Source organism: Ambystoma mexicanum, chromosome 13 (genome assembly GCF_040938575.1).
Source record: "Ambystoma mexicanum isolate Mex_15411 chromosome 13, UKY_AmexF1_1, whole genome shotgun sequence".
Taxonomy (NCBI): Eukaryota; Metazoa; Chordata; class Amphibia; order Caudata; family Ambystomatidae; genus Ambystoma; species Ambystoma mexicanum.
Genome location: NC_090938.1, coordinates 395,760,105 through 395,772,158, shown reverse-complemented (window position 1 = coordinate 395,772,158; position 12,054 = coordinate 395,760,105). Strand labels below are relative to the sequence as shown.

At 49.9% G+C, this 12,054-nt stretch overlaps 1 protein-coding gene across 1 annotated transcript in view; it reads left to right on the top strand.

The window, feature by feature from the left end:
• The first annotated feature begins 2,544 nt into the window (after window positions 1–2,544).
• Window positions 2,545–12,054, top strand: part of IPO4 (importin 4) — a 3,008,003-nt gene continuing 2,998,493 nt past the window's right edge. Inside the window, exon 1 of the mRNA XM_069633964.1 lies at window positions 2,545–3,129. Coding sequence (XP_069490065.1) covers window positions 3,064–3,129 — 66 coding nt within the window. The 5' untranslated portion in view covers window positions 2,545–3,063. The remainder of the gene's footprint in view (window positions 3,130–12,054) is intronic.

Genomic DNA, 12,054 nt, shown 5'->3' with positions numbered 1-12,054 from the left:
AGAGCCACATGGCACTGGCCACAGCACAGAAGCTTACATTTAAAAAAAATATATATATTTTTTTAGGGGTAGCAAGGTACACCTCAGGGGTCACAGGTGCGACTCCTGGCTAGCCCCAAATGACGTCCCTGCAACCACTGCCTCAAACCCCGGGAAAACTGAAATCATGATCTGTGGGAAGACTGCCCTCTTCCCCCAACCTACCTTTTGGCCGCATTCACTAGACCCACCCCGCTCCACCTCCAACACAGGAAAAAACTTTGGTTGTACTATGGCCAGAAACCTGACACTATCACATCACATCAACCTAGTGACAAAAATCGTGCTACCTTCACTTAGCATCTTCCAACGCATCTTCCTCTACCTGACCTTCCCACACAGAGTCGCAACGATATTGGCTATCGTCCTTTCATGCTTAGACTATGCAAGCTCTGTATACCAGGGGCCCCCACCTCACAACTTAGAAAACTCCTACGGGTACAAAACACTGCAGCAAGGCTCCTTCTTGTCCTAGGCCATAAAGAACACATCACACCTGCCCTCCATGTCCTTCACTGGCTGCCGATCGGGCGACAATCCACCTTCAAGGTAATGTGCATCACTCACTGAGCACTGCACAACACAGGACCAGAATATCTGCAACACAAACTCACACCCTACAGGCCCACCAGAAACCTGAAATCCAGCACAGCTCTCCTCCTCGTCATCCTGGCGGCAATATCAACCAGAATAGGGGGATCCTCCGTCTCCATCCAAACTCTCACTATCTGGAACTCGATTCCTCTTAGCATCCGCCGCATAGAGGATCACCTCTCTTTCTGGAAGGTCCTTAAGGCCTGGCTTTTCCTTTCTGTGTCCTGACCAATCTAGTCCACTTCCTGGATGATCTATCACTCCCAGACAGTAAGGCGGGAGCACCCGATGAATCACCTGACGAGACAAGGCGGTATCTAGCCCGCATAGAAATGATCCCAGTCAAACCTATTATATGATCTGCATAATCTCATGGCAACTGGATATCAGTATTGATTCACTGGTACGCAAAGCACTCCATCACAAAGAACTTAGCTGTATCCCTCATGGGGCTCAGCCACCCACCTGCATACATCTGCAATTATTCACCACTTGATTTCACAACACATATCACCACTACCAATAGAATGCAGCTGAGTCCCACAAAGAATTTGGTCCAGCTGTGCACATAATCAGTCTCCTTGACTTGCTTACTCTCTTGAGAGTCTTTCACAGTACCCATCCACTATCCAGATCTCCATGGGTCGCTATCAGGGACTTAGCCACTCCCTACCTACCTTCAAACTGGCTCAAAATGCACACACGCATTCTAGAATTCTCCTTCAAATCCAACATCTCTGATCTTCAAGGGCATACACCCCACAGCGCTTTTCACCCGCCTAGTAACCAGCTGACACACCTGCCAAGCTCCCTACACATCCATGCACTTCAATGCGCTCTCACCTGCCAAAGCCCATTAAAAAACGGGTGTTTTCAACTGCCCTGACGACACGACACAAAAGGCTGAGACCTATGCATATATAATAAACACAAGGCAATTCATAGACATAAATTAGTACATAGGTCTCAACTTTTTGTGTAGACAAGGCAGGTGAAAACACCAGATTTTTTTGGAGAGGCGTTACTTGAGGGAGTTTGGAGGGGGCTATAGCACGGGTCTATTGGTTGTAGCCCCAGATAGAAGCTCTGGGGCTACAACCACAAAAGTCTTGCTAGCCCTGAATCCAACCTTTTGTGTTACCAAGGCGGGTGAAAACACCTGGTTTTCTTTTTGGCAGAGCCCTTAGAAATGAATGGGCCCAACCTTTTGTGTCACCAAGGTGAGTTAACACACCTGGTTTTCTTTTTGGCGGAGCCCATAGAAATGAATGGGCGCATAAGGGACTTGGCAGGTGAGTCAGCTGATTGCAAGGCAGGTGGTACCCACCAAAAGCGTATGAGTTGAACGTTATGTAAGTAACAAATAAGTAAATACTATAAAACTTTTTGACATTCCCGCCACGTCTATAACAAGACTGGTAAAGGAAATATTGAATCTTTTTTCATTTACTCCTACAAACCTGTATTTATCTTAATATAAAAGGGTTATGCTTACGTTGTCTGGCAATTTTTTTAAAATGCTTTGACTGCAGTCTGCAGCCTGGGACATAGGTACAATCCTGGCAGTGCGGTTGGAAAAACACTGTGAAATCTTTTTTGAAAACATCGAGGTTTTGATATGGATTTGTGACACGTGCCTGTGAGGATTTGAAAAATGATCGGCTGTAAGCTGTTGTAGTTTAGATGATTTCGTACAGGTAGAATATGCACATGAGGCTATTTAGGGTGTGAGTTGGGGAGGTTGAGCGAGATCTAAATAGGGATTAGAAAATCAGTCGAGTCTTCACAGTATACGAGTGGAGGGAGCATTGATGTGCGGTGCGCCCTCCTACCCTGAAGGTGGCGGTGCTGTGCTCTAGACACTCTGGCTTCCTCTCTTTCTCTCTCTGACCTCCATGTGCTGCTATCAGGAACTGTGCCCGTGCCGGCTTCTGAGGTTTTTTTGAACGTCAGAGTCCTTAGTACTTCTCCAGGTTTGGAAAGTGCGAGAGTTCTCCTCGGTCACTGACACTGTCCAGGCGTCAGGGAACGTGCCTCGCTCGTACCTCAGCACTAAACTTCACCAGCCCGCGCTCATCTGTCGTATTTACACATTACACGACTCTTTCCCAGTCTGTGACACTTCTCCATCTTTCCTCCACAACTTTCCCGGTCAAAAACGCCTTCGCGAAACTACTTTCTTCATTGATAAGAACCAGTGAGACCTTGATAGCCAGCCTCTGAACGAGCGTATTTGCTGGTTCACCACACTGCTGTCGTCTTCACCCACACCTGACCAGCCCTCCAACCCCCCCCCCCATACACACGAGGAAAAAACCGTTAAACTTCACACGGGTGCTCGGAAAAACCCCGCCGCTCCCACAGAGGGACCATTTAATCTCACTCGCTCTCAGCAACACGATACACGATCTGTTTCATTATCTTGGCCCGATGGCGCAGATCTTGGAGTCCATTCTGACCAGCCTGATGCAACCGGACAACGCGGTTATCCAGCAGGTAACCACATCCTGGGGAGGGGCAGGGATGATAGCTCAGGCTCACCAAAAATTCATGGATGCGCTCAAGGTTACGTTGTTGACAGGATGGTTTTTTTATTGCCCTCCTGGAGAATAGGTCAGGAGGGTGAATGTAGAGTTGTAATGTAGACGACTAGGCTTGCCATTCCATAGTATATATACTACAGCAGATGATGTTCAGATGATATTTCGGGTGTTCCCTTTTCTGTTCCTTTTTTATTTAACTATTTTTCTTTAAACATTTTCAAGAAAAGAACACAAAACGGCACATTCGCATTACATGTTTACTGATTCTACTTATGCAGTATTTAGGTCTATCATAAACCGTCCTATTATGTTAGTTTGAGTACATGAGATTTGCATTTGCATAGTACTTGGAGAGTAGTTTCCTATCAGTGTTGTATATAAAAATTGTCAAAGTATTTTTCTTTCTATAGCGATTTATGCCAAAATGAATTGGTACAATAGCTATGACCATGATTACCACAATACTGCAGAGAGCAATAAGCACGAGAGAACACTAAGCAAAGACATAAATGAAGTGCTGAACCGTACAATCAAAATTGTCCAGCAACAAGTTGATGAGTTGCAAGACAAAAAAAAGCCACCCCAAATAAAAATAAAATTTGATACAATGTTGAGTGACAAACCTAAGTAAAAAGTCTTCAGCTTTAAAATGTGATCAGATGATTTGCAAGCGGTCGTTCCGCCCACTATACACCCTGTTAATGTACAGTCTCCTCAGTTCCCATATCACTAAGAGAAATAACATTAATTTGTGGAAAAAAGCTTGTGTGAAGTTGGTGCTGCTGAAGATGTACATCACAAAAAAAGAAGTTGGGTATGAAAAGGAACAGCCCCATTTACATAAAGCATGTCCGAGTAAAGTATCCTCAGGAGTAGCCCAAGCATTTTTTTTCTCATAACTTTTTATTGGCTTTTGTGATGTCATGCAAAGCGATGCGTTGAGTCAAGCATTAACAAACTCAGTGCGTTTCTCAGTGAAGATAATTCAATTTTGGACACAAACCGCCTAAGAGCAGCACTTGGGACAAGGATATGCAGCGAGTGCCATACAAAGAAATTACGACCACAATGTATTCTGATGTTGCTCACGTGGAATCGTAGATCAGTGGTGTGACTATAACCACAACAACACATAAGCCGCACCAACAGCACACAAGGACTGACATTGATCCGGTACTCACACTCGCACGGTGTATACCGAGCTGAAGCTGCCAGCAGAACACCGCTCCCCTCACTATCCTACTCCCTCGCCACTTTACTAACCCATCCCGCCTTCTCGTTTACAGATCCGCCAGAGAGCTTGGGGGCCAACCCTGTTGGCGACGGTGCGCAGTAAAAGTACCTTTAACATATAACTAAACATTGACACTGGCATAACACCAATTTCTCAATCAGTAACGTCTTTAGACATGAATATTAGGGAGACCCAATTGGGGTGCATAAATTGTACTGATTGTGGGGTAGGGACGCAAATATATCGGGGCCAATGGACATATTGGTGTAAGTGAGCATATATTTTAGTAACTTCGTATTTAGTAAAAAGTTTAAAGTGTAAATCCAGAATTGGATCATCAAGTTACTATGCATCTTCATAAGGTAACTTGCGTTCAATAGTTACAAAAAGATCCATGTCGGTTTTAATGTGCATTGCTCTTTGAACATATTTGTATCATTTACTGTTGTAGCTTTAAATCAATTCATGAAAAAACACATAACAATGGAAAAGTACAGCCTGCAATATCCCCTCACTTTCTCCTAAATAAGTAACCTGGAGGTCAAACACGTACCACCCTGACTTTCACCTCAGCCACACTTGCAAATTACTACTTAAACAAGACAATTTAGTGGTCTGCGTGCCTGCTGAGTGCATTGAATCAGCCTTGGGAATTAAAATAACCATAACAATTTGTGTCTTTGACCCCTTCCCCAACTTACGTGAAAAAATAAAGATCACATTTTTAGCTTGTGCTTCATGGCCTACACCTTCCTCTTCTAAGCGCTGTTGTTGGTGTTGCTACCCAGTTTAATATAAAGTGGTCTTGTATAGCACACCGCTACTCCTTTTTTATTTTTATTTTTTTTGTTAATTTCCCCCCCCCCAAACATTCTTTTTATTTTGTAAAAGTGAAAAGTAATACAAAATGGAAGAGAAACATACAACTTTCGGCTAGACATCAGATCTAAGGTGACATTGAAGCTTCGTTTCAACAAAACTGGCAAAACAGAGAAACTGAGGTCCGAAAAAGAAACAGTGGGGGGGAGGAGAGTGGAGACACAGGGAGCATCAGTTTGCACAATAAGCTGTATCGGGAGTCTCTTTTTTTCTGCACTGTCTTAGGGCGGGAGGGGGGCCGTGTTCTAGGCCTGTGTTCGCCCTGCTGCTAGGGAGGTGGGAGGTTTGTCAGTGTTGGGCTCCGGCTTGGCCTCAGGAGTGTGACTCCGTTTCGCCTCCGTTGGGTGTTCCGTCGAGTTTCTCCATCCATCGCAAGGTTGGGGGCTGTCTTGCCACTCCCGGGAATTGCTGCGTGTAGTCTAGAAATGGGGCCCAGGTTTGGAATTTGCTTCTGTTGTCGAAGCGTACGGCCGTGATTTTTTCTGCTGCAACTATCTCCCAGCATTTGGTCCACCACATTGGGATCGATGGGCCCTCAGGGTGTTTCCATAGCCTGGCGATTGATATTTTTGCTGCCGTTAGAAGGTGCAAACAGAGGTCTGCTAGGCGGCCGGTCAGTGGGGATCGTCCTTAGCCTGTCGCCCCCAGCAGGACTACTCCATGGTCCCACGGGATTGTGAGGCCTGTGATTAGTTTGGTTTGGTCGAGGACATTCCTCCAGAATTGGGCTGCATTAGGACAGGCCCACAGTAGATGGTATAGTGTGCCTTTGTCTGAGCATCCTCTCCAGCAATGTGATGGGATGGAGGAGTTGCATTTGTTGAGGATTTCTGGGGTTTGGTACCATCTGTAACACACCTTGAAGGCACCTTCTTTGTTGGTTATGCATTTGGAGCTTTTGTGTACATGGGACCAGATATGGTTCCATTCCGCTGGATCGATCTCTCTGCCTATATCCTTCTCCCATCTTATCATGTAGGGCTCCTTCTTGTTAGGGTCCGTTTTATCTAGTAGTCTGTATAGGGTGGCCACTTTCCCTTTAGGGGGGGTGGTCGTGAGAGTACTCTCTAGGGCTGATAGTTCTCTGCTTCTGCCTTGCTTGATGGCCAATGCCTAAGCTGTGCGTATCTGAACCTTGCCGTTTCCGGGACCTTGAATTTGGCCTTGCAGGCTTCAAAGTGCAGTGGATCGCTGTTGTCGATGACGCGCAGACCGCCCGCTTTCCACTTGTCGAAGCTGTTCGCGGTGACGCCGGGGCAGAACTCTGGGTTGTCCCAGATGGGGGAGAGGGGGCCTATCGTAGTTCTGCGGTTCCATTGGTGGGCTGCTTTCTTCCAGCTTGTCACTGTGTTTCTTGTCGCCGTCATTGGCTCCTCGTTGGTGGAGTGTTTAGGGCTTCTCATGTGTGGTAGGCATTCTATCGGCGACTGGCACCAATTGTCCTCCAGTGTTAGTCAACGGGGTCGAGGGTCCTGTAGTTTTCATGCGAAGGCGTGGGAGAGCTGGGCCGCGAGGCAGTATCTGTCGACGTCTGGGACCCCTAGGCCGCCCACCACGGTACTTCAGAGCATGATGCGTCTTGGTATTTGCGGCTTCTTTCCTTCCCAGACGTATTTTAGGAGGTCTGCCTGTAGCTTTTGGATAGCTTTCTTTTGGACCGTTACTGGGAGGGCCAGGCAGTGATATAGTAGTCTTGGGATTAAGTTCATTTTTACAGCGGTGATCCTTCCGAACCATGAGATTTCCTGCTTTTGCCATCTGGCTCGGTCCTTTCGGGGTTCTGTGAATAGTGGGCAAAAATGTGTTCTGTAGATTCTTTCCGTTTTTAGTTGGCATTTGGACTCCCAGATAAGTGAGGTGTTGCTTTGCCCATGGGATCGGGTATTTGGCCTCCAGCGAGGCCTTTGCGTTTCTTCTGCACGTTGATACTCATTACTGCAGATTTCGTGAAGTTTACCTGAAATCCTGCTGCTTCTTTGAACTTTCTGATTCCTGCCAGATTGCTTGCATGGACTCTTCTGGTTGAGAGGCTGTCAAGAGTATGTCGTCTGCGTAGAGGGCTACTTTGTAGGACTCTCTGCCTATCGAGAGGCCGTGGATTGCCGGGTTCGCTTGTATTCTGTCCGCGAAGGGCTCCATAGAGAGCGCAAATATAAGGGGGGATAAGGGGCAGCCTTGCCTAGTGCCTCTTGTGATGGTGATTCTCTCGGACTTGCTCCCATTCACTCTTGAGATGTGTGAAGGGGTAGGACCCATTTGGTGAAGTTTGTGCCGAATTTGTAGTGCCTTAATGTTTCCTTAATGTAGCCCCAGTCCAGCATATCGAAGGCTTTATGTGCATCGAGTGACAAGATTACCAGTTCCGATCCCATTCTATTAGCCGACTCGATTGTGTTGATTGTACGCCTGATGTTGTCGTGTGTGCTGCGGCCTGGGATGAAGCCTGTTTGGTCTGGGGGAATTATGCTTGGGAGAGTTGCTGCTAGTCTGTTCGCCAGGATCTTTGCGAACAGCTTGGCATCGTTGTTTAGCAGGGTGATAGGTCTGTATGAAGCGCATTGGGTCCGGTCTTTCCGTGGCTTTGGGATGAGGACCGTCACTGATTCCTCCATAGACGGGGTTGTGGAGCCCGTTTCGAGGAAAGAGTAGAATAGTTTTGCTAGCTGGGGGGATAAGATGTTGGTGTATTTCTTCTAAAACTGGGCAGTAAAGCTGTCCGGGCCCGGAGCGGCGTTTTTCAGGTTACGGATCGTATCGCCTACTTCCTCCGCTGCGATTGGGCGTTCCAGTGTTTCTAGTTGGAGATGTGGCGGTGCTCCTTGGGCGGGTGCCAGGAAACTCAGCTGCGCCAGTTTGGATGTAGGGGATCCAGACATGGTTTCTCTGTGATTTTGTGCCATGAGTCCGAGGATTTCCGGCTTTGTATAGCGTACGTTGCCGCTCGGCTCTGCCAGGCCTTGGATGTTATTTCGTGAGTGTACTTTTTTCAGCTTGTGCACCAGGAGGCGGTTCGTTTTGTTGCTGTTTAGGTAATAGAATTGTATTGTGTAGAGCAGGGCCTTGGCTGAGCGGTCCGACAGGTGCATTTCTAGTTCAGATTTCGCTCTCTTGAGTTCCCGGCCGGTAGTTTTAGCCTGGTGCTTTTTTAAAGGTGCTTTTTAAAGGTATCCTCCAGTTCCTTGACCCTTAACTCCAGCTTGTCTTGCTGTAGTTGTTTGAGTCTCTTGAGCCTCGATGTGCAGTTGATCGCTACCCCGCGGATCACTGGTTTCATGGCGTCCCAGAGGATTGCCTTTGAGGTGTCATCGGTCGAGTTCACCGCAAAGTAATTTGAGTGCCTCGGCTATTTCTGTTCTGCAAGCGGCGTCCGCCAGGGTTTGGTCTTGTAGCTTCCAGGTCCATTTCAGCGCTTCTGGCATTCCCAGTGTCTGCAGACGCATAACGATGGGAGCGTGGTCTGAGATGGCCCTCGTACTGATCTGGATGTCTTCTATGCAGGGCAAGAGCTCGCTGGAGGTCAGTAGCAAGTCAATTCGCGAGTGGCCTCTATGGACGTGCGAGAAGAATGAGTAGTCCCTTTCCTTGTTGTTGGACCATCCAGGCATCTATGGTTCCGGTTTCCCGCAAGAACTCTGCCATGACCAGGGCTTTGGTGTAGTCCTCCCTAGTTGGGGTTGGGGGGGGGGGTGGGCGAGGGGAGTATTTTGTCCAGGTCATGGTCTGGTGTTAGATTGAAGTCCCCGCCGATTAGAAGTTGACCCTTGGAGAATGCCGCCACCACCGGAAGCAGGCTGCGGAGAAAGCGGTCTTGGGTGCTGTTCAGCCAGTAAATCGCCACAAGGATGATGGGGAGGTCGACGAGGAGGCCTTTCAGTAGTAGGTAACGGCCTTCTGGGTCCCTTTTGATTGTGATCTGAGTCAATGGCAGGTCGCGGCTGAGGAGGATGGCCTCCCCTCTCTTTTCCCGGCAGGAGGAGGCAAAGTAGCGTTTTGGGTAGCGGAGGAAGGATATCAGATTTTCATCGGCAGCTAGTAGGTGTGTTTCCTGTAGGCAGATAATGTCCGCTGATGATTGGGAGAGTTTTCGTTCCACCGATTTCCTCTTGTCCGGGGCGTTTAGGCCTTGCACGTTCCAGGTCAACATGGGGGATTTCCTATCTGGGGTAGCCATCTGGGCCAGGTACAGTTGCTAATGGGGGCGGCCCCCCTGTTGATGTTCGTTTCTTCGCAGCTTAGTTTGGGTTTCTGGGGATCCCGATCCCTTCGAAGAAGTCTCCCATCTCCACGACTCCGTACTCCCACTTTGAACAAAAACTTGGGGTTCCGGTCCAGCCTTCGACCAACGGGGCCTGAGGCCCGGGCCAATGAGACCAGCTAGATGGGAGGCAATCATGCCTCTTGCGTTTCCAGTGTAGCGAGAACTTTACAACATGGTGTAGTAGAGTTCCATTGAGTTAGAGTTCCTGTTTCTGTAGTTCTCTGGGGTTATTCTTGTGGGGTCTTGGGGTTGCCCGCTGGCTCGCCTTTACCGATTGTTCGTTTTCTTGTTCCTGGGGGCAGGCCCGCGTACTCTACGGTGGTTCTCGACTCGGGACCATGAGTTCAGGGGTTCTCGCCTAGCGCCTTCGGGGCCGGGTGCTGCTCTGTCGGGTTCCTCGTCCCCGGTCTCGGGGTTCATGAAGTTTTCTGCCTCTCTAGGGGAGGAGATCAGCTGTGGTCTACGGTATGTTATTTTCTTCTCGCAGAGCCATTCTGCCATCGGTTTTAGGGCTTTCCGTTTTGCTAAAGTTGTTGATGCCAGATCCTGGTACAGAGATATTGCAGCGTCTCTGAAGTGGATTCGGGCTGCGCTTCTGGCCTCCCGCATGATCTCCTCTTTGACTCGGGAAGAAGTGCACTCGGGCCAGGACGTCTGGGGGAGAGGAGGAATTTTGTCTCGCCCGGGTTCTATGCACCCTGTCCAGCTCCAAGGGGGGCCTCGTCTGGCAAGGTTATGATGAAGCGGAACAGGTCTTTTACATATTGGTCCAGATCGCCGTCGGAGACCGAGGTCGAGATCCCCTTCAGGCGGATGTTGTTGCGCCTCGACCTATTCTCTGCGTCCTCTTGTTTGGCTTCGAGGGCTTCGCATCTGGCTTCCAGTGCTGCGATCCTGTCTGCGCCCGCCCCAATTTCAAAGTTTTGCTCGAAGATAGAAACTACTATCTCTTCAGTTCTAGTCTCGATTTCCCCCCACTCTTTTGTCCAGGGATGTGATTTTGCTTTTTACTTCATCTGTCCCCCTTTGGTATTCCTTGGTAATTGCTGGGAGGAGGTCTTGTAGGTCGGCTTTAGTAACAGTTTGCGCCATTGGTTCCGGGGCCACTTCTGGGAGGGAACCTGCTGCGCCTTCGTTGCGCTCCCCTTTTTTGGATTTCTCCGCCATTGGCGTAGTTAGCAAGGCTGCAATGTCTGTTTGCTTTGTTGGCTTGGGGTTCCTGGACATAATGATAGGTGGCGGCGGTCGTGGTTCGGTGGAGTCCCCGGAGGCCTTGCACCTACGACTTTGGCTGTTCTGGATCAGTTTGAGCCGCCGGCTGAAGAGTGGGTTGGCAGATGGCCGCACGAGGGCAGGGCGACCTCCCCAAGGGGCTCTTGTTTAGTGACGCACTTTCGGGCCGTTGGCTTCCCTGTCGCACCTCTGGAGATGGGCCGATGTGGTTGCCAGGGGATGTTCCCTCTTAATGTTCTGGTCTGGCCGCCTCACAAGTGGCGGGGGCGCTTTACTTGGGAGTCTTGTGTTCTCTGCTTTCCTGAGGGTGGGGTGAGATCCCACAGTTAGGGCAGGCAGCACCAAGTGTTCTTGCTAAGGCTTGTTCCTGCTAATCCTTTGCTTGGGGGCAACTTTGCTTTGGGAGCTATTGGGAGCTTCTATAAGGCTTTGCTTTGGAAGCAAGGCTTTGCTTTGGGAGCTTTTGGGAGCAACGTCGCCTGGCCCGCTCCCAACCTAGTTGTATTCTCTACTTTTCCTGAGGGAGGGGTGAGGTCCCGCAGTTAGGGCAGGCAGCACCAAGTGTTCTTGCTAGGGCCCGTTTTTGCTAAGTCCTGTTCTTGACAATGTTCTTGCTAGGGCCACCCCAGAGTCTCTGTAGCTGGCAATTGTTCCCCTGATCCCATGAGCGGGTAGCCTTTGACTGGTTTCCTATTCCCAGCGCGGCAGGTGCCGCCTTACCTTCCGCAGTGCAGGCTGAGTCGATGCGGGGGTTTATGCAAGATGAGTTACTGCTTGGTGCGGCTGGGCCTCCCGCTGGATGTTGTGCTGCGGGGGGAGTGGCGCTCAATCCGGTGCCCCTGGCGGCTTTGCTGCAGCGTGGTTGGACCCCCCCCAGGGGTGAGTGGGGGCGGTCGGGCGGTCCCGGATCACACCCCTGTGCCTCTGGGTGGTGGGGAGAGGAGGCTCCGCTTGATGGGGGGCTGTGCTAGCGGTGGAGGGCGTTGAGCCCCTCCGCCGAGTGCCGTCCCAGAGTCCGGCCCGCTTCGCTTGGTGGGTAAGGTGGGCACTCAGAGCCCCAGCGGGATGGAGGTTTGCGCCGCTGTCGTGCTGCTGGGTGGGGGATGGGCACCTCTGGGCCCCCAGCGGGGTGTTCAGGCTTTGGGAGCGGGTGCAGATAACGCCCAGTGGGGGGGGACCCGGCACACTTGTTCTCTGCTGCTTTTGTGAAGGGCACTGGGTTTCAGGCGGTTCTGGGGCTCTGGAGGGCCGCTTGAGTAGTTGACGGGTCTCAG